General features: G+C 40.3%; 1 protein-coding gene across 1 annotated transcript; it reads left to right on the top strand.

Annotated features, from left to right (window-relative positions):
• The first annotated feature begins 3,640 nt into the window (after positions 1-3,640).
• LOC125539671 (zinc finger matrin-type protein) lies at positions 3,641-6,504 on the top strand. The gene is made up of 5 exons (XM_048703176.2): positions 3,641-4,042; positions 4,131-4,210; positions 5,597-5,672; positions 5,830-5,961; positions 6,044-6,504. Exons 1-5 carry the CDS (start codon positions 3,710-3,712, stop codon positions 6,167-6,169), a joined length of 747 nt encoding a protein of 248 aa, XP_048559133.1. The 5' UTR covers positions 3,641-3,709; the 3' UTR covers positions 6,170-6,504.
• The last annotated feature ends 16,538 nt before the right edge of the window (positions 6,505-23,042 follow it).

Raw genomic sequence — 23,042 nt, forward strand, 5'->3', positions numbered from 1 at the left:
AAAACCGGAGTATAGCGAATGCAACGAGCGAATCCCTACGCTAGCGGGCCGACTGCTCGCACTGCGCTTGACGCGAGAGCTCCTTCCATCTCGATATAAGTGATATATAGCTCTCGCGCAATTTGGCGGGCTTTTCAAAAGAGGTGCGATGTAATTGGTCCGTCGGCAACATGCCGCATGTTGGACGGGTTCCTAAATCAATTGTCATTATCTAACCTCAGTGATGATGTCCTGAATAAGGGGTGCCAATGATGCCGGCTCCCGGGCATATGGGTTGGGCCTAGGATCCCCAAAGCAACCAACTTGTGGGCCATGTTCGTCAAGCCCCAGGAGAGTCAATCCATAGATGTAACCGACTTATGTGTAACCCTAGGTACCCGGTGTCTATATAAATTGAGGGGTGAAGACCATAGACGTCAACACATACACACACAATCTCGTTGTAGATTAACTTGTATACTTTGTACCCCGTCAACTAATACAATCAAAGCAGGACGACAGGGTGCCATCTCTTGGAGATAGCCCGAACCTGGATAAAATCCCATGTCCATGTTATCATCGTGCCAAGGCTATCAACTCATGACCTTCTACCTGAGATCTGCTGGATTTGACTCCATCATTGGTGGCCCGTACATGTCCCTCTACATAGTCGAAATGGCTAATGATGTTCATGACTGATGATGAGATCGTCACCAACGCAATTCTCGCGCCGGAATTTCCCTGCCTCGGCTTGGCCGAGCAATCAGAGAAAATCCAAACTCCAACTCCTGGTCGAGGCATCGAACTTGACAAATTATGCTCCCGTCGTAATTTCTTGTTCCCTCTCCCCCATTTCCCGGAAGTGCACGTGAGCCGTCTAGGCAGGCCCACCTGTCAGCTCCTGCCGACCTCCCGTGTCAGTCCGTCACCCTACATTTGGCTGGCTTGGGGATGTGAAGTTTTTGCACCTGAGCTCGAATGAGCTTAGGTGAACAGTAAAATATAAAATATAAAAAAATTTCAAAAAATTGATTTTTTATGGCAAACTTCGACAGATATTTTAAGAGCTTGCAATGTTTTATCATGAAATCACATTTGTGAAAGTCATGGCAAAAAAAATCAATACATAAAAAAATTCCGAATTTTTAAATAATTTTCGAGTTACTGTTCATCCCAAGCTCATTCGCTGGCTTGGACCTTTTTCAGCTTTCTTTCGTCGTTTGGAAAGCGTCCGGCCATATGCCTGCGCCACTGCTCGTAGTACTCACTCGCACGACCTTTTATCTTTTTCACCGAGGAGGAAAAAAAAAGAAAAAGGAAGCGTTGAAGTGGAAATGGGATTTGGCCAAGGAGAAGAGCGGACCAGGGGAGGGGGACTGGGGGAGGTTGGTTGGTTCGACCGACCAATCGATCCATCGACCAGGCTTCACGGGCACGGATGGACTGGACGGTCTCTCTTCTCCTCTGGTCGGTGATGGAGCCTTGGCGCCGACGCGGCTTCATTCAGTTGCATCCGTCCGTCGCGAAAAGCGACCGACGAGCGGGGCCAAAAGGTCGTCGCTGGGCACGTTGCGTCGTCCGGTCCATGTTTGTGGCTGGCGCTTTTTTCGAGGGTGGTTGGGTTGGGCTGACGACGTGCAGGGTGCACAAGTGAAGCGCGTGTGCGTAGTGTACCTACCCGCAGGAACGAACGAACGAACGAACATGGGGTGGCCATAAGTGCAGTGTGACGTGCACTCTACCTGTGCTCGGCGCTCTTCGTCGTTTCAACCTTGACCCGACTCGGGCGGCGGCCACCCCCTACAGTGCTGACCGGGCCCGCTCACGGTCTCAATAAAAACTGGGTCAATGGGCGGTGGCCCTACGAGGATACATCTCTTTTTTTCCGTGTACTGTAATTTTTTTTAGGGCTCCGTATACTATAAATAAAACTTTTCTGCAAAAAAATACTGTAAATAAAACTGCTGATTTTGGTTCTTGGGCCTAACTTTTGGGCGTGTCTTTGTCTCGCATGATGCCCTAAGTAGGCCGGCCCAGCGCGGGAGGAGCGCTGACCCCTAGTGAACTTTTTTCTTCTTTTACTTTTCTAGTTTATAACTTGTATGTATATATTTCTAAAATGGAAACCTATTTCTAATTTTTTTAAGAAACGTTCATTGCACATTTTAAAAATGTTCATGCAGTGTAAAAAAAGGTACGTGCAACTTCTAAAAATGGAAATAGCATTAAAAAGTAATTTTTGTGACATTCAACAAATGTTAATGACATTTAAAAAAATTCTTATACAATGTGAAATATTCATATAAATTCAAAAAATATGTCCCATACCATTCAAGATATGCACGTGACATTCCGTAGACTTTTTCACGCATTTCATAAAAAATGTATACAATGTTATTTCTCAACTAAAAAATTTACAAATGTTTTTTTCATGCCATTAAAAAAATTCAACGTGTATTTTATTTTTTAAACATGTATTTGAAAAATGTTCCATGTGTATACTAAAAATGTACAATGTGTATTGAAAAAAGTAGATATGTTTTGAAAAAAGAAAACGAAACTGGTGAAGAAAATACCAAAGTAAATCATGAAAAACAGATGAGAAAACACATAGAAACGGATGAATAAAAGGAAACCACGTGAAGGTTCCAAACCTGGTCCGAACATGCCCATAGAACCTTTCTAAAACTTCTACATGATCTACAATGTTGGGCTGGGGCGTTTCGCAATAGACAAGAAATAGCCCTGGCGCTAACTCCTCAATGGAGTAATATATGACGTGCTTTTGGAAAGATCTGGAACGTAATTAGGTTGTCGGCAATAGGATGTTTGTTGTGCGGTTTCCTAAATCTATTTACTTTTTATTCAATGTGATTTTTAGCGTGAGTAACTCAAAAAAGTCTTCAACTGGCACAAGACAATCTCCTCTCTCTTCCGCTTTCGAGTGTTGCTCTGGCACCATGGGGCGGAGTGGAGAAGATTGCCGTTGTCTCCATTCTTTGTGTAGTCATCCCAATAGGATGGTAGTTTCATCTCGAATAAAAAGCATTTGGCTTCAATCCTATCCTCATGGCGTCTGTACAACATTGTCGTAGAGCCTGTGAGTTTTGTCCTCGTTATTCTTCATGAATGACGGGTTTATTTTCAGTATGGTTTCTTGTGGGCTTCAAGTGTATCGTCGGCGATAACATCGTCTTCTCTAACAATATCTTTTCTGGAGTATTTGCTAGCAAGGTCGTTTGTTTGACGTTGTCTGCCTATGTCAGTTTGCGATGGTTCAATGATATTTGTTTCTTTACAGGTCTTTGCATGCTCTTTAGTAATTGGATTTTTTTAATACTATCTATTGACGAGAGCTATGGTGGTACACCGACAATAAGTTTATTTGTGGCTTCGGTAAAAAGCTTAAAGATACCTAGTCATATTGGAATTCTTCCCTTTTTTAGGGTTGCATTTATGCATGTGGATCAATTACCTTGTTATATGATCTTATACAGTGTTCTTTTGATTAATACAAACTAGATTCGACTTAAGAATTTAGTGGCATCTACTGTCCCTAGCTTTCAACTGGTCATGTGTTTTGTACTATACGTGAACGGTAACTGAAAGCGGAAACCGCGAGCTCCGTATATGAGCTGAAAGCGGAAAGGTTGTGTCTCTACTACCAACCCGGCAGCCGTCGAACCCCCCTGCTCGGCCACTTGCTCTTCTCCCCCCTCCGTTCCGCCCGATGCTCGCCGCCACCACCGCCTCCCTCCCCCCGCCGCTCCGCCGCTCACCGCGCGCAACCTCCCTCGGTGGTCCCCATGGATGCGAGGCTGGGGCCCGCTCTCTCAACCCGCGGCCCCGCAGCCGGCGGACTCTAGCCTGCCGCGCGGAGCTGCAGCAGGACGCGCCGTTCGTCGCCGCCATCGGCGCCTGCGTGCTCGCGTCCCTCGCGCTCCCGCCGCCCAGGGTCCGAGGAGAGGCGGCGGAAGAGGAGGACGACGGGGAGTTCGGCGCGACGGACACGAGGATGGGCGTGATGGCCATCATCTCCTTCCTGCCTTACTTCAACTGGCTGGTGAGCTGAAGGAAGCATCTTGGTTGCTCTTATTGTTTCTCCCCCCCGCAGACTGATAATGTTTTGGGTGCTTTTCTCCTGGGATTAGAGCTGGGTCTTCGCGTGGCTCGACAGCGGCAGCAAGCTGTATCTGCTCTACGCGGCCGTCTATTTGGCTCCTTACCTTAGGTTTGTAATTGTGAATCCTGGGCTACAAGCTTCTGTTTTCTTTGTTCAGTATCCCAGAACAATTGATTATTCGCTCTGTTAGGTTTTTATCTGAGATGAGTATTTCAACTTCTCAGTTAGCTGTTGCTTTGCATTGGAAAATCCTGGCTCTGTGATGTAGCATGTCACTATTTGGCTGCTAGGTAAGCAGTTGCTAGTGCTACGAGCCAGGGACTGACTTAGGTTGGCAAAATGCTTCTTGTGCCATTGGAGCTGTAGAGTGTTCGGGGAAGTTGAGGATTCCTGTTCACTATTGCCCACTTATTAGTGCCATTGGAGCTGTAGAGTGTTCGGGTAAGCTGAGGATTCCGGTTCAGTATTGCCCCGAGTTTGGGTCGACTAGTGCCATTGGAGCTGTAGAGTGTTCAGGGAACCTGAGGATTCCACTTCAGTATTGCCCTGAGCTTCCGTTGACAAACATCCACTTATTAGACCATCTTCAATTGCTTAACGATTGCAATTGGGTAAACAACTTGGAGTGAGCATCCGATTATCCCCATATGTTCAGGGAAGTTGAGGATTCCACTTCAGTATTGCCCTCAGCATCCGTCAACAAAGATCCACTTATTAGACCATCTTCAATTGCTTAACAATTGCAATGTGGTTAAACAACTTGGAGTGAGCAGCCGTTATCCCCACCTGTACTTCAACCCCTCATCAGATTTTTCATGCGAGTTTCTTCTGTGGTGTTAGTAATGTACTCCCTCCGTTCCTAAATATAAGTCTTTTTAGAGATTCCAATATGAACTACATACGGAGCAAAATGAGTGAATCTACACTCTAAACTACATCTATATACATCCGTATGTAGTCCAATATTGAAATCTCTAAAAAGAATTATATTTAGGAACAGAGGGAGTAGTACATTATGGACTATGAACTGCTCTTTGGGTTCTATCACATGATGTTGCAATGAAATATGAACCTACCAACGTTAAGTACAGTCATTACTTGTTAGGCCTTTCATTTTGTCATGTTATACATGTTGTGGTTCTATGTGTGTAAATTTACATATGGAAGCAATGCAAAATGGAGCAGTTTCTCAAAAATAAAAATAAAAATGGAGCAACGAAGTGCCTCTTCAGTTGAGTATGGTGATTGAAATTTAGTGTCATTACTGATTAGCAAAATGTTACTTGCCACCCTGCCTTGTAAGTTGTAACGGTGTACTAATTCATATGCACTTCTGGTGTACCATGCCACCGTGTTCTAGCATACCACCATGTTCTAATTGCTGTGGGCTTACTTTTTGCATGCTCAACACTTTGCACATTTTCTATCCATGAATTGGAGATTAGACCCAAGCTGTCAGCTCGGATAACTTACAAATGTGATTGCTGTTTCCAGAACGAACTTATCGCTCTCCCCTGATGAGAGCTGGTTGCCTATTGCGAGCATCTTCATCTGCATCTTACATGTTCAGGTAAGTGAGCGGCCTTCCTCAGTACTCCCTCTGTAAAGAAATATAAGAGCGTTTGGATCACTACTTTAGTGATCCAAACGCTCTTATATTTCTTTATGGAGGGAGTACTTATTAAGCAAATTGTGTTCATTTGATGAGATGTTTTCTTCCCTTGCAGCTAGAAGCAGGCATCAGGAATGGTGATATTGAGGGCTTCATGTTCTTTCAAAAAGCACAGAATCTTCTCTTTCCCAACGCTATGAAAGAAAAGGATGGCCACCGTGCAAAGAAGAGAGAATCCCTCAGAACGGTACGATTCAATGTGGTGTATACTCCAAATTCACGACATCCTTTTAGTTAAAATTATGTAATCCTCCTCTGCATCTGTTCAGGGACATCGGGGCAACTCAAGAATACCTTCAGCTCACGAGTCCAGAGAGAAGCTTCGCAACTCAGATATCTTCAAGAAAAAACTTGATGAGCCCGATGAGCAACAAAAGAAATCAGACTGGCATTGAACTTGACGGCGTTCTCCTGTTGTATGGCACCAGAAGTGGTTCCAGACAGATCCTTGCTTATGTAGCTGCAGAGAGTCATGTGTGGGTTGCACGTGAAGCTGGGTTGATGTTGTATGTGGCAGGCTTGTGGTTTCAGATTCCTAGTGTTGAATTAGAGGTGTAGCTAGTTTCTACGATGTTGTGTTGTTACATGTCATAATTTGTCAGTTTGCAATTTGTTTTCTAAGCATTAAATATGTGGCTTATCAAAAGCACTAGCCGGTAACACAATTGCATCTCCATTTTTTTGGAATGATAAAACAATGCCTCTTCTAGAGGATGTAATGCTTCTCCAAGGTCCAGGTCATATAGTATGCACCCATGAGATGCACTAATGCATTAATTTATGACACAGAATACACATCTACCATGTCAGAAAGTTGCATATCTAAATTCAATTCACAACTTTGTAAATAAAATGAGAAATACCATATTCAAATCTATAAAAAATGATCATATTTTTGTTCCTATAGTTGTGTACCAAAACTGTATCTATAAAATGGTGACATGTCGCATAAATATTGTTGTTGTTTTTTTTGTCAAAGTTGTCCAAGACTTTCTAAATGTTGATCATGAGGTCTAGTGCACTAGTGCACCTCCAGGTGCTAGCGCATGCTTATATTCACCTAGTTTCTCCGGTTATACAGGTCAACATGTTCACATAAAATTTATTTGACACAAAAGCAAAAGAATGTGCTATAGACACCAAAATACATTTCTAATATCAGCAATACCTTTATTGTTTCATGCATGTGAACGTGCAATTTCCAGCATTACATAGTTGAGGCTCATATTATTCTGATTTCGGAACTGTCATTTCGGTATAAAATATCGCATTGCTTCGTGAGGGCTTGCTACGGAAAAATCCAAAATTTATCGATCGGTTACAACAACTGGATTGTCCATTTTATGGTCTTAAAATTTTGAATGTGTATGCTCATATTGCTGTTAACCTAAGTTTTCCTTCTTTAATGTGGCTGTGCCTTTTTATCTTGCTTTGTTTGATATCAGCTGGTGATTAACTCGAAGGGCTCTATGTGTACTACCATCACAACACTTGCAACTTTGACAAGGGTGAAATTGCTCGCCCTTTTGTTGTTGGCTTCGGCTCTTCCATGATACCATGTGCATCGTTTGGGAATTGGTTGTTATATAATTCAATGGTTGTATGGTTGCATGTTGAGGGGGGCATTTTCCCCTGCGTGGTTGCATGTTCATCAAAATAGATTAGTGGGGACCACCTATTTAGTTACAATATAGGATTTAACAACATCGTTGCTTCCCTTGCAGATAAACAGTGACATCCACCTTTTAAAAACAATAACGGAAGATTTTGCCATATTTCATTGGACAAAAAATAATTAAATACTTACAATGCACCCGACGAAAGGCCAGACAAAAGACTACTCTCCTAATACGACGACCCCGAATACCTAGTCCCAGCAGTAACTGAAATGCAACATGCTTCTTATTTATATAGTACATGTTGTCAATTAATTTTAATAAGTACCCTTTGATATATGTCAAAAAGAAAATTTTGAAGACTCATACTACATATTGGTCGTTGTTTAGCAACCGAATGATCTGGCATTTCCATCATGTTAGTGCTGAAATGAAATAAGGTATGAACCAAATTTTTAGCATTTGATATTGTTTTAAATGTCAAAAAAATCTCCTATGAAACATTTATTTTAATGTTATATGTTGGGCCTATTATCATTGGTTTATTTCTGGATTTTAAGCCTTGTATGCTTGGGATACTCATTGACTAGATAAGGACACCAAGTTAGAGTTTGCTTAATAATTGTGAATATTTGACTTTGGTTTCAAAAAATTCTTAGCATGGTTAATTTGCATGCAAAGTAGTTAATGCTATTTAGAGATGAGATAGTAACAGCGCACAAGTGTAGGGGATCTATTCTAGCTCTTTTCGATAAGTAACTGCCAAACCCAACTAGGAGCTGAAGGAATTGGTTAATAGATTTTTGTAAGGATTCACTGTAAAAATTGGAAATACCATTGGATAGTTTATTTGATAACGAAGATGGTTGCTAAACGTAAATAGTAACAAAAGTGTAATGGTGCAGCAAGTGGACCAATACTTAATTGTGTGAAGGAAAAGCCACTTGTATTGTTTATAGAAGTTAAATCACTCTCGATGACACATGGAAGTTTCGCCAAGTTGCTTTCATCTTGTTCCATTGAGTTAATATTTATTGCCTTGATAACTGTTTTGTGGCGGAACCTATTATAATTTGTTGTTCTCACTTGAACAAATAACATACCTATGATTATACACTCTATGCAAGAATCTGTGAATACAAAAGAATAATTAAGATAACATCTAACCATAACATTAGACATCGGGGCTCCAACAACCCCTCATGCACAGTTCTAAAACCTAGGGTTTGGTAATTTTGTCACTCCAACCACCAATCATACTAATCAACCTTTATGGTAATTCCATGCAATATAAGAATAACTCAAAGTAAAAGGATACAATTTTGAAAAAATAAATATGGAAGTATAGTATTTATATCATGAATTTTTTTAAGACGGTTCATGCATTTCGAGTGTAGGGGGTCACACCAAGTAGTAATAGTTAGCTAGAGGTGCTCCAAATCATAGCAACATGACATGTAGTTTGGCTAGTATAAGTTTTCTCTCGATTGTAAATATCAGTGAGGTCGGCAGTAAACTACTTGCCGACACCTCACACGGTACATAATATCATATTGGTTATAAGTAAGTTAGACAACTTTTCTCTACATATGAACATATCGAACAGATATTTGTTAGACTCTTCTATGTAAGGCCTTGTCTCAAGACATTTAAATGTAGTAAAATAGACACAAACGCATAATAGTATATCCACGTGGCATAAGTTATTCCACGGGCAATGTGATTTTCCATTTGTGCTTCTTCCCACATGTAGTTCATCATCTCCTAGATAACTAATAGAAAATAACACAATATTTATGACCAAATGAAGTTACCATTCCGATGTTTTTAATGATAAAAGATAAAAACTTATAAAAGTGAAATTTAAGTTATTAGTCATCACATGTGGTTAATGTTGTTAGATGTGGTAAAGTAATAATTAAAATGGTATATTAAAGTTTTATAAATGAAAAATAATTTATATAGCAAAAATTAGTCTATACAAGTAAAAATGTCTAGTATAAATGCCAGCCATTAACTTTCCACATCCTCTTGCGATGCAAGAATGAGTCACAAGGGTCTCTGGGAATTATTAGGAATTATTGAAAAGTATGAATTACTTAATAGGCTAGGCCCAATAATTCCAACCGTTTTGGTGCAAGCATGCACAAGTTATGCAAATATCTCAGTTCTCTGATGTTGATGCTATCTTGAAAAAGAAAAAAACCGTTGCAGTATAATTCTATCATACCTACATATTCCTCAAACTAATGTTCTACTAATCATATTCTAACTTGACTCTCATCAAGCTAATAACATGGAAGGTTTAGAAAATGAAGAACTCCAAATTGGTAGAGCTTACCCCACGCTACTCTTAACTAGAAGTTGTAACTAAGAAGAAATGAATTATGACCTCTTTTTTCCCCTTTAGCAAGGTAATGGATAAACATACTTCATAATGATTGTGAGCTTTGATGTATGGATGTATTATATCAAAACCATCGCAAACTAGATCTTCAAATCTCTGGACTCATTCATATAACATATAGAAATATCTGATACGTCTTCAACGTATCTATAATTTTCGATTGTTTCATGCTGTTATATTATCAATCTTGGATGTTTTATAATCATTTTATATCATTTTTTGGTACTAACCTATTGACATAGTGCCAAGTGCCAGTTTCTTTTTTCTGCATGCTTTTTACATCACAGGAAATCAATATCAAACGGAGTCCGACCGCAACGAAACTTTACGGAGATTTTTTTGGACCAAAAGGAACATAATGGGCCCTGGCTGCGCCTGGGGGGGGGGGGTGCTCCGAGGAGAGCAGAACCCACCAGGGCGCACCAGGAGGCCCAGGCGCGCCCTGGTGGGTTTTGCCCACCTCGGGTGCCCCCCGGACCGCCTCTTTGCTCTATAAATACCCCAATATTCCCAATACAATAGGGGGGTCGACGAAATATTGATCCAGCCGCCACAGAGTCCAGAACCACCAGATCCAATCTAGACACCATCTCGGATGGGGTTCACCACCTCCATTGGTGCCTCTCCCATGATGCGTGAGTAGTTCTTTGTAGACCTTCGGGTTCGTATTTAGTAGCTAGATGGCTTCTTCTCTCTCTCTTGATTCTCAATACAATGGTCTCTTCGAGATCCATATGATGTAACCCTTTTTGCGGTGTGTTTGTTGGGATCGATGAACTTTGATTTTATGATCAGATCTATCTTTTTATATCCATGAATGTATTTGAGTTTCTTTGATCTCTTTTATGCATGATTTCTTATAGCCTCATATTTCTTCTCCGATATTTAGGTTTTGTTTGGCCAACTGGATCTATCTATCTTGCAATGGGAAGAGGTGCTTTGTAGTGGGTTCGATCTTACGGTGCTTGATCCCAGTGATAGAAGGGGAACCGACACGTATGTATCGTTGCTACTAAGGATAAAATGATGGGGTCTATCTCTATATAGATAGATCGTGTCTACATCATGTCATTGTTCTTATTGCATTACTCCGTTTCTCCATGAACTTAATACACTAGATGCATGTTGGATAGCGGTCGACGTGTGGAGTAATAGTAGTAGATGCAGGAAGGAGTCGGTCTACTAATCTTGGACGTGATGCCTATGTAATGATCATTGTCTAGATATCATCATGAGTATTTGAAGTTCTATCAATTGCCCAACAGTAATTTGTTCACCCGCCATTTGCTATTTTTCTCGAGAGAAGCCACTAGTGAAACCTACGGCCCCCGGGTCTCTTTCTCATATATTTGCCTTTGCGATCTACTTTTCTTTTGCATTTATTTTTAGATCTGTTAAACCAAAAATACAAAAATACCTTGCTGCAATTTATCCTTATTTATTTTATTTGGCGTTCGATCTATCAATCTACTACAATTTTATCTTACGTTCATTTGCCTATCTGTAGGCGTCGCTACCCGAAAGGGATTGACAACCCCTTTTACACGTCGGGTTGCGAGCATTTGTTATCTATGTGTAGGGGCTATTTACGTTGTGTTGCTTGGTTTTTCTACTGGTTCGATAACCTTGGTTTCATATCTAAGGGAAATACCTACCGCCGCTGTGCTGCATCATCCCTTCCTCTTTGGGGAAATACCGACGTACCTTCAAGCGACATCAAAAGGAATTTCTGGCGCCGTTGCCTGGGAGAGTCTTCAACATATACTAGGTTCCTAATCACAAATCTCATCTCCTCGCAATTTACATTATTTGACATTTTCCTCTCGCTTTCCTCTCCCCCACTTCAAAAAAATTGCCGTTTTATTCGCCCCTCTTTTTTCGTTCGCCGTTTTCTTGCCGGATCTATTTCTGTGTGCAATCTTGTTTGCCGTTATTATCGTCATGGATAGTTCTTCCTCTATTGCGTGCACTCCCGAGAACGGGGTTCTCAACTTTAAACAAAGGGGAGGAGAAAATCTAAAAGATGCTTGGTATAGAATTTGCAATGCTCATAATAGATCTACCCGTAAGCAATCTACCGTTGTTCTTTTGCGTTGTTTTTATGTGGGCATCACCACTTGGTATAGATTCGTCCTTGATACGATTACCGATGGAAATTTCTTGATGTGTCCTTCTCTTGATGCTTTCAATGCTATGGGAAATTTAGTGAGCTCACCACCTCTCATGATTAATGAAACAACCTCTTGAGCATGTTATGGAAAGACTAGATGCTATTGAGAAGAAAATGCTCACTGAAGATCATATGGAAATTATAGATAAAAATATGCATAATTTTGCCACCAAGATTGGGTCAAAAGCGGGGGATATTTTTAAGTTGTTAAAAGAAAAGGGTACCGTAATCCATGAAAGAATAGAAGAAAGCCCGTCTCGGATCAATAAATTGGAAGAATTTTTTAGTAATCTTAGCACGGCTTTCGCTTCCGCTAAAACTATCAAAAAAACTCCCGTAAAGATTGGCAAAGTTACTCAAGTTATCAAGAACAAGGGTGCAACTTCTAGTACTAGTAATAAAGAAGATCTTCAGATGATTAGTATCCACCCGAATTTTGTTGAAGTGATAAGAGATCCTTTTTACAAGAATGAAATATTTAAATTTATTCCTAGGAATATTGTTATTGAAGATATTTATGCTAAATCCTTGAAGGATTCTAGTGTTTTATTGAGGAGTTGTACAAATATGACAAAACTTAGATCCTTGCTTTATGCCTAGCTAAGGGCGTAAAACTATAACGCTTGTTGGGAGGCAACCCAATGAATAAAATTTGTTTTTGCTTTTTGTTTCCTTTTTTGTGTGTTAGCACAATTATGCTACTGTTATGATTGTGTTTTTTTGTGTTTTAATTATTGTTTGTGCCAAGTAAAGCCTTTAGGATCTTCTTGGGTGATAGTTGTTTGATCTTGCTGAAAAAACAGAAACTTTTGCACTCACGAAAATAATTTTCATTTTTTACCAGAGAGAGATAAAATATCAATTCCTTCTGCAGTATATTAATAGACAAATTTCTCAAGTCTTCCTAATTTTTCAGAATTTTTGGAGTTACATAAGTATTCTAAATAGTCAGATTGCTACAGACTGTTCTGTTTTGACAGATTCTGTTTTCTTTGTGCTGTGTGCTTATTTTGATGGCTCTATGGTTTTCTTTGATGAGTTTTTGCCATAAAAAAGTTGGAATACATTAGATATAGTTCAAAAATAAAATATGAATTGGTTTGGTACAGTACTTATAGTAGTGATTTACTTTCTTATACTAACGGATGTCACGAAGGTTTTGTTGAGTTTTGTGTGAGTGAAGTTTTCAAGTTTTGGGTTATCTTACGATGGATGAGGGAATAAGGAGTAGAAGAGCCTAAGCTTGGGGATGCCCCGGCATCCCAAGATATCATCCAAAAATGAGCAACCAACTAAGCTTGGAGATGCCCCCGAGTGGCATCCCCTCTTTCTTCTAACGACCATCGGTATTTTACTCGAAGCTATATTTTTATTCATCACATACTATGTGTTTTGCTTGAAGCGTCTTGTATGATATGAGTCTTTGCTTGTTTTATTTTTGTGTTTTAAGTCTTGATCCCTTGCTGGACACACCTATTTGAGAGAGCCAAAATAATGTCATGAATTGTTAGAATTGCTCTTTATGCTTCACTTAGATTTTTATGAGCTATGGACTTGCTCTAGTGCTTCACTTATATCTTTTTGAGCATGGTGTGCTTAGTATTTTTGAAGAAATGCTCTCTTGCTTCACTTAGATTTGTTTGAGAGTTAGTAAAATTTTCAAGAAATTCTCTCTTGCTTCACTTAAATTATTTTGAGAAAAAGAAAAAATTATGCTCATGACCTTCACTTATATTTGGTTGAGCTTATGAAAAGCAACACATGAAAATTAGTCCCAAAGTGATAGATATCCAAGAAGGATATAATAAAAACTTTCATGAAGATCATTGGACAAAATAAACTTGATTCGTATAGTAATAGTTTTGAGATGTGATATGTGAGTTGTGTTAATGAGTAATTATGCTTTAGTAAGAATATTGGTGTTAAGGTTTGTGATTCCCTATGCAAGCACGAAAGTCAATAGTCATGCAATGAAATTATATCCTACTTGTGGTGAATTATTCGATGTCAGTTATGCTTAATGCTTGCTTATGAGATTATTCATTTCTTAGTTGGTCGCTTCTCAATCTTTTGCTAGCCTTCATTTTGCACTAAGTATGATCTCTACTTGTGCATCCAAAATCCTTTAACCAGTTTTGCCACATGAGTCCACTATATCTACCTATATGCGGTATTCTTTTGCCGTTCTAAGCAAATTTTCATGCGCCATCTCTAATTTTCAAAATAAACTTCTCTTTTGTGTGTTCGTTTCGCTCAAGGATCGGTGATGGGTGACTAATATTTTCCATGTTGGATGTGTTATTCTCACGATGAGTGTTTATTCACTTGTCATTGCACGAGAGTAAGGCAAAGGATTTAGGAATGCCCAGTCCCGAAATGAAAAATGAATTTACTTTATGTTGTCAAATAATAAATTCCTTGGAAAGTGTTGGTATTGAGGGCAATTGTGGATACGACTAGCCATGGAAAGTGTAAGTATGGTGGAAAAAGGAATAAACCTTATTTTCTGTTTGGGAACCGCCTATGATATATCTAGCATGGAAAGTGTTGGGGACTCTAAGTCGTTTTCGTTGGTGGGATGGATACACCTTCCAAAATCTTTTTATCTCTAAGTTTTTCGCTTTGAGCTCTGGCACCTCTACAAATCCCTACTTCCCTCCGCGAAGGGCCTTTATTTTACTTTATGCAATTTTTATTTTTTAATTTGATTCTCCATCTTCTCTTATAAAAGCACCAACTAGGAGGCAATATAATCGTACTTAAGTATTGGGTGTAGCTAATATGCGAGTGTGCTTCATGAATGGATCAATGGTTGAGCATGATGGGCCACGGATAACTTATTTTAGCGTTGATATTTTGAAAGACATGGTTGCTTGTTGATATGCTTGAGTATCTAAATTATCATGTCAAAACTAGACTATTGCTTTGAGAAATATAAAAGTCAAAATGTCCATGCTATAAAGAAAAGAATATGATATGACATGTTAGGCAACATTCCACATCAAAAATTCTGTTTTTATCACTTCCCTACTCGAGGACGAGTAGGAGTTAAGCTTGGGGATGCTGATACGTCTGCAACGTATCTATAATTTTTGATTGTTCCATGATGTTATATTATTAATCTTGGATGTTTTATAATCATTTTATATCATTTTTTGGTACTAACCTATTGACATAGTGTCAAGTGCCAGTTTCTGTTTTCTGCATTTTTTTACACCGCAGGAAATCAATATCAAACGGAGTCTAAACACAACGAAACTTTATGGAGATTTTTTTGGACCAAAAGGAGCATAATGGGCCCTGGCTGCTCCTAGGGGTGCTCCGAGGAGAGCACAACCCACCAGAGCGTGCTAGGAGGCCTAGGTGTGCCCTGGTGGGTTGTGCCCACCTCGGGTGCCCCCCGGACCGCCTCTTTGCTCTATAAATACCCCAATATTCCTAAAACCCTAGGGCAGTTGACGAAATATTGATCCAGCCGCCGCAGAGTCCAGAACCACCAGATCCAATCTAGACACCATCTCGGATGGGGTTCACCACCTCCATTGGTGCCTCTCCCATGATGCGTGAGTAGTTCTTTGTAGACCTCTGGGTTCGTAGTTAGTAGCTAGATGGCTTCCTCTCTCTCTCTCTCTTGATTCTCAATAGAATGGTCTCTTGGAGATCCATATGATGTAACTCTTTTTGCGGTGTGTTTGTTGGGATCGATGAGCTTTGATTTTATGATCAGATCTATCTTTTTATATCCATGAATGTATTTGAGTTTCTTTGATCTCTTTTATGCATGATTGCTTATAGCTTCATATTTCTTTTCTGATATTTGGGTTTTGTTTGGCCAACTTGATCTATCTATCTTGCAATGGGAAGAGGTGCTTTGTAGTGGGTTCGATCTTACGGTGCTTGATCCCAGTGACAGAAGGGGAACCGACACGTATGTATCATTGCTACTAAGGTAAAATGATGGGGTCTATCTCTATATAGATAGATTGTGTCTACATCATGTCATTGTTCTTATTGCATTCCGTTTCTCCATGAACTTAATACACTAGATGCATGCTGGATAGCGGTCGATGTGTGGAGTAATAGTAATAGATGCAGGCAGGAGTCGGTCTACTAATCTTGGACATGATGCCTATGTAATGATCATTGTCTAGATATCGTCATGAGTATTTGAAGTTCTATCAATTGCCCAACAGTAATTTGTTCACCCACCATTTGCTATTTTTCTCGAGAGAAGCCACTAGTAAAACCTACGGCCCCCGGGTCTCTTTCTCATATATTTGCCTTTGTGATCTACTTTTCTTTTGCATTTATTTTTAGATCTATTAAACCAAAAATACCTTGCTGCAATTTATCCTTATTTATTTTATTTGGCGTTCGATCTGTCAATCTACTATAATTTTATCTCACGTATGTTTGCCTATCTTGAGACGCCGCTACCCGAAAGGGGTTGACAACCCCTTTTACACGTCGGGTTGCGAGGATTTTTTATCTGTGTGTAGGGGCTGTTTACGTTGTGTTGCTTGGTTCTCCTACTAGTTCGATAACCTTGGTTTCATATCCGAGGGAAATACCTACCGCCGTTGTGCCGCATCATCCCTTCCTGTTTGGGAAATACCGACGTAGCTTCAAGCGACATCAATATCATTGTCCCTTACTCCACCCTGGCTCCATCAACATTTGTAATACGACGTTGCTCCTTATGATGTTTAAACTGCCAGTTAGACATTAAAATTGCCATACCTCTGAGCTAGCATGTAGAGAAAGGACGAATATATATACAAAGGGGGTTAACACCAACATATCCTATTTGCTCTATACAGACAAATAAAAAAGAAAATAACAATATGTAAACCTTAGAAATTTCAATGAAAAAATAGACTTAGGATAATTACTATTTTCTAACAAGAGTATGGATGGGCAAAGACAAAAAAGTATGTTAAACGACTATGGTTTTGGTATATGAAAATGGTCTGTGTTGCTATGGGAAGTGGAGCACTCGAGGAGTGTCAGTGCTTTGTCATGTGCATATGATGAAACTGTGGATCGCTTGGCTTTCATTGCAACACATTCGGGCTCATAATAATAATAAAACATGTTCCTATTTTTTTGATAGATTTAATATGTTGCATTGTTATCAATAACTAAGCTCTAACAAACCAAATGGGTTGCTCGGTTGATCATGTATACATGGCTCTGTAAATTGCTACATATAAGCCATACACCACATAGGTTTGCTATAGTGTCAATTCACGACTTCCTAGTCCCAAGGGTAATCCAAATACATTGAAAGAGGAGGTACAATGTGAATAGCGGGCATAAGCCACAATCATTCCAACCTTGTTTCTCTTGGTGCTTCGGAGTCCAAACTTGGTTCGAAACAAGTTTTTTTTTGAATTTAGTGGGTGCTCGAGCTTTTCAAAATAGTGTGGTTGGAGGATATTGACACAACCCCTAGTCAGTTCATAGCTAAGGCAACAGAGCATGTTCTAGCACATAACTTCCAACAAATGGAGTTAGTAGTCTCCAAACAAAGCATGACCCATTGGAGTTGCTATAAAAGGGAGAAGAGATAATGTAAGTGGTTGATGTGCCTATTGAAGAAATTGGTCTCATCGATGGTAAGAATATTCTTGACTTTACACTTTGGCAAGAGATGTTGAAGACATGAGGACGATACTTTAAGGTGTTGTCCTTAAGCCTTGCGAAGTAAGTTCATATTAATTTAAGCACACGAGTCTCTATTTTCTTCCATTTTAAATGGTATTTACTTGGCACAACTATATAAGCTTAGAATTACAACTAAACCTGAGACGTGCTTACATTGTAATATTGAACTACTTTTTGCAAATTTCTCGCAGCGTGAGAGAAGTCGCTGTCGGTGCCAAAACCGGCGGATCTCGGGTAGGGGTCTCGAACTGCGTGTTTGAGGATTGACGTAACAAGGGACGAGTGGGACACGGTGTTTACCCAAGTTAGGGCCCTCTTAATGGAGGTAAAACCCTATGTCCTGCTTGATTGTATTCGATGAGTATAGGGGTTACAAGAGTTGATCTACCTCGAGATCGTAATGGCTAAACCCTAGATGTCTAGCCTATGAGAATTCTGATAGCTGATACGTCTCCAATGTATCTATAATTTATGAAGTATTCATGTTGTTATTTTATCATTCTTGGGTGTTTTACAATCATTTTATAGCAACTTTATATCATTTCTTGGGACTAACCTATTGACCCAGTGCCCAGTGCTTGTTGCTGTTATTTGCTTGTTTTTTACACCGCAGGAAATCAATATCAAACGGAGTCTAAACACCGCGAAACTTTTTGGAGATTTTTTATGGACCATATCACCCAGGATGGGATAGAGTAGCACCTGGGGAGTGCCCCGAGGGGGGCACAACCCACCAGGGGGTGCCTGGGGGCCCAGGCGCGCCCAGGTGGGTTGTGCCCACCTCGGTGGCCTCCCGCACCCCTTCTTTACCCTATAAATTCACAAATATTCCGAAAACCCTCGGGGTTAACTTAGAACAGAAGTTTCGCCACTGCAAGGCTCTATAGCCACCGAAAACTAATGTAGACCCCGTTCTGGCACCCTGCCGAAGGGGGGAATCATCTCCGGTGGCCATCTCCATCATCCCGGCGGCCACCACGATGAGGAGGGAGTAGTCCACCCTTGGGGCTGAGGGTTTGTACGAGTAGCTATGTGTTTAATCTCTCTCTCTCTCTCTCTCTCTCGTGTTCTTGAGATGTCACGATCTTGATGTATCATGGGCTTTGTTAATATAGTCGGATCATATGGTGTTTTCCCCTCTCTATCTTGTTGTGATGAGTTGAGTTTTTCCCTTTGAGATTTCGTTGTTATCGGATTCAATACTTTTATGGATTTGAGAACACTTGATATATGTCTTGCAATTGAATACTCGTGGTGACAATGGGGTATTGTATTGATTCACTTGATATATGTTTTGGCACTCAACTCGCGGATTCCCGAGGTGACATTGGGGTAATCTATGCATAGGGGTTGATGCATGTTCTTGTCTTTGTTTCTCCGGTAGAAATCTTGGGGCACTCTTTGAAGTTCTTTGTGTTGGATTGAGTATTATGAATATGAATTTGCTTTGGTGTTATTTTAGTACGAACTCTAGGATAGATCGAACGGAAAGAATAGCTTTGTGTTATTTTAGTATGAACTCTTGAATAGATCGAACGGAAAGAATAGCTTTGAGGTGGTTTCGTACCCTACAAACAATTTATTCGTATGTTCTCCGCTAGATAGGAACTTTGGAGTGATTCTTCATCGCACTTTGAGGGACGGTTATATGATCCAATTATATTAGCATTGTTGAGAGGTTGCACTAGGAAAAGTACGGACCCTAGGCCTCATTTTCAAGCATTGCAATACCGTTTTTGTGCTCGTTTACTATTTTCTACCTTGATGTTTTTATTTATTCAGATTATAAAAATATATTTCTACCATCCATATTACACTTTTATCACCATCTCTTCGCCGAACTAGTGCACCTATACATTTTGCCATTGTATTGGGTGTGTTGGGGAGACAAGAGATTTCTTGTATTTGGTTGCAGGGTCATTTGAGAGAGACCATCTTCATCCTACACCTCTCACGGGTTGATAAATCTTAGGTCATCCACTTGAGGGAAAATTGCTACTGTCCTACAAAACTCTGCGCTTGGAGGCCCAAGACGTGTCTACAAGAATAAAGTTGCGTATTAGACATCAATAGCCTCTACGGACTAAACCCTACGGTTTATATACACACCGGAGGGGCCTAGGGTTGTACAGAGTCGGTTTGTGAAGGAAGGAAATTACATATCCAGACACCAATCTTTCCATCCACGCATAGGGGAGTTCTACCCAGACACGGGGAATGTCTTCTGCTTTGTATCTTCACGACCCATCAGTCCGGCCTATATCGAATAGCCCGGACACCCAAGGACCCCCTAATCCGGGACTCCCTCAGTAGCCCCCGAACTGGCCTTCAAATGACGATGCAGTATCCGGCTTATGTCTTCGGCTTTTGCAAGGTTGGTTCTTCATTATATATTGGGTGAATAACAGTTCGGCCCTGGCCTCCTCGTTCTGCCTTTATGACCCCTTCCCTGTCGCCTCGATTTCCACGCGCTGGGCGAATGTGAACGGTCCATAATAATAATTTTTATTAAAAAGAAAACGCCTGGCCACACAGGGATGACGCCTATATAAAGAGGTCAGATCCCCCAAGTGCCATCCACATCGTGCAAAAAACACCAGGACTAGCCATGAAAAAACTTCAAAACATGACCAGCGCACCAGGCTCCTCTTCCGCTCCCATGGCCCTCAAGAGGGTGATTGGCAGAGTTGCTCAGTGTATCATATTCACTTGAGTCGACTCTAGACGCAGGGATATCTCCTCATCGCAGATCTAGTCTCTGTACGAGCAGGATTGCCATCAATTGGCAACGACGTACTGGCTGAAAATTTCCCCAACCCCAATAAGGGGGAGAGGGTTTGCTTCGTTCCGTTCCTTTTGCGGGGCTTAGGATTTCCGATCCTTCCTTTCTCAGGGGTCTATTGGAATTTCACGGCATCCAGCTGCACAACCTCACCCCAGGTTCTATTCTGCACATCTCAGGCTTCGTTGCTCTCTGCGAACTGTTCCTGGGCTGTGAGGCCTGTTTTGAACTATGGAGAAAGTTCTTTTGCCTCCTCCCTCGCCATCGAGGGGGTTTGATACGTCTCCAACATATCTATAATTTATGAAGTATTCATGATGTTATTTTATCATTCTTGGATGTTTTACAATCATTTTATAGCAACTTTATATCATTTTTGAGACTAACCTATTGACCCAGTGCCTAGTGCCAGTTGTTGTTTTTTGCTTGTTTTTTACATCGCGGAAAATCAATATCAAACGGAGTCCAAACACCGCGGAACTTTTTATGGATTTTTTATGGGCCAGAAGACTCCCGATGGGCCAGAGCAGCACCTAGGGGGTGCCCCGAGGGGGGCACAACCCACCAGAGCGTGCCAGGCCCCCTGGCATGCCCAGGTGAGTTGTGCCCACCTCGGTGGCCTCCCATACCTCTTCTTTTCACTATAAATTCCCAAATATTCCAAAATCCCTTGGGGTTAACCTAGATCAGAAGTTCTGCCGCCACAGGGCTCCGTAGCCACCAAAAACCAATCTAGACCCGTTCCGGCACCCTGCCGGAGGGGGGAATCATCTCCTATGGCCATCTTCATCATCCCGACGGCCACCACGATGAGGAGGGAGTAGTCCACCCTCGGGGCTAAGGGTTTGTACCAGTAGCTATGTGTTTAATCTCTCTCTCTCTCTCTCTCGTGATCTATATCATGGGCTTTGTTAATATAGATGCATCATATGATGTTTCTACCCTCTATACTCTTGTTATGACGAATTGAATCTTTACCCCTTTGAAGTTTTGTCTTGTCGGATTGAATATTCAGAGATGAGAACACATGATATATATCTTGCAATATGAATACTTGAAGTGACAATTGGGGTATCATATTGATTCACTTGATATGTGTCTTGGCATTCAACTCGCGGATTCCCGCGATGATATTGGGGTAATCTATGCATAGGGGTTGATGCACGTTTTTCTCCGATAGAAACTTCGGGTTCTCTTTGTAGTTCTTTGTGTGGATCAAGTATTATGAATATGAATTTGCTTTGGTGTTATTCTAGTACGAACTCTTGAATATATCAAACGGAAAGAATAGCTTTGAGGTGGTGTCGTAACCTACAAATAATATCTATCTTTTGTTCTTTGCTAATAGGAACTTGGGAGTGATTCTTTATTACACTTTAAGGGATAATCATATGATCCAACTATGTTAGCATTGTTGAGGTATTGCACTAGCAAAAGTACGGACCCTAGGCCTCATTTTTAAGCATTGCAATATTGTTTCTATGCCCGTTTACTATTTGCTACCTTGCTGTTTTTATTTGTTTAGATTATAAAAACATATTTATACCATCAATATTACACATTTATCACCATCTCTTTGCCGAACTAGTGCACCTACACAATTTGCCATTGTATTGGGTGTGTTGGGGACACAAGAGATTTCTTGTATTTGGTTGCAGGGTCGTTTGAGAGAGACCATCTTCATCCTACACCTCTCACGGATTGATAAACCTTAGGTCATCCACTTGAGGGAAAATTGCTAATGTCCTACAAAACTCTGCGCTTGGAGGCCCAACACGTGTCTACAAGAATAAAGTTGCGTAGTAGACATCAAGCTCTTTTCTGGCGCCGTTGCCGGGGAGGTGAAGGCATGAGGGTATATCTTTAGATCTTGCAATTGAATCTTTTAGTTTCTTGTTTATCACTAGTTTGGTTTATAAAAGAAAACTACAAAAAATGGAATTGAGGTCACATCATATTATTCATCTTTATAATGTATTTCGTGAAAATGATGGAAAGGAAAATTGTGCTCAATTGATAGAAGAAGAATTCAATAGAATGTTTGGTATAAATGATGAGCATGATTGCAATGTTGTTAGTATGAATTCTTTGAATATCCATGATGCTAATGATATGCAAAGCCATAAGCTTGGGGATGCTATGTTTGATGAAGATGATATTTTTAGTCCCCCAAGATTTGATGTGCAAATTTATTATAATGATTGCATGCCTCCTATTTATGATGATTATAATTAATGATGAAATTGGATTTGGAGAGGTCATGACTTTATTTAGTGACGAATCCACCATTTTGGATGAGGCTTCAATTGACTATGATAACAAAGTTGCTTTCTATGATGATTATGGTGATGCCATGTATGCTATAAATAATAATGATAACCATGAAACTTTTCATCATGATTTTAATTTTCAATCACATGATAGTTATTTTGTTGAGTTTGCTCCCACTATTATTCATGAGAACAAATTTACTTATGTGGAGAGTAATAAATTTTCTATGCTAGTAGATCATGAAAAGAATTATTTGTGTGATGGTTATATTGTTGAATTCATTCGTGATGTTACTAAAAATTATTATGAGAGAGGAACATATGCTTCTACATATCTCAATAATATCAAGTTTCCT

This window comes from Triticum urartu, chromosome 2A (assembly GCF_056163025.1).
Source record: "Triticum urartu cultivar PI428250 chromosome 2A, HENAU_Tu73, whole genome shotgun sequence".
Classification (NCBI taxonomy): Eukaryota; Viridiplantae; Streptophyta; class Magnoliopsida; order Poales; family Poaceae; genus Triticum; species Triticum urartu.

Bases quoted from the DNA above. Each gene is read 5' to 3' on its own strand.
- LOC125539671 (XM_048703176.2), top strand. From the start codon at position 3,710: ATGCTCGCCGCCACCACCGCCTCCCTCCCCCCGCCGCTCCGCCGCTCA. The intron at 4,211-5,596 runs GTTTGTAATTGT...TGCTGTTTCCAG, and splicing joins TATTTGGCTCCTTACCTTAG to AACGAACTTATCGCTCTCCC. The intron at 5,962-6,043 runs GTACGATTCAAT...GCATCTGTTCAG, and splicing joins AGAGAGAATCCCTCAGAACG to GGACATCGGGGCAACTCAAG.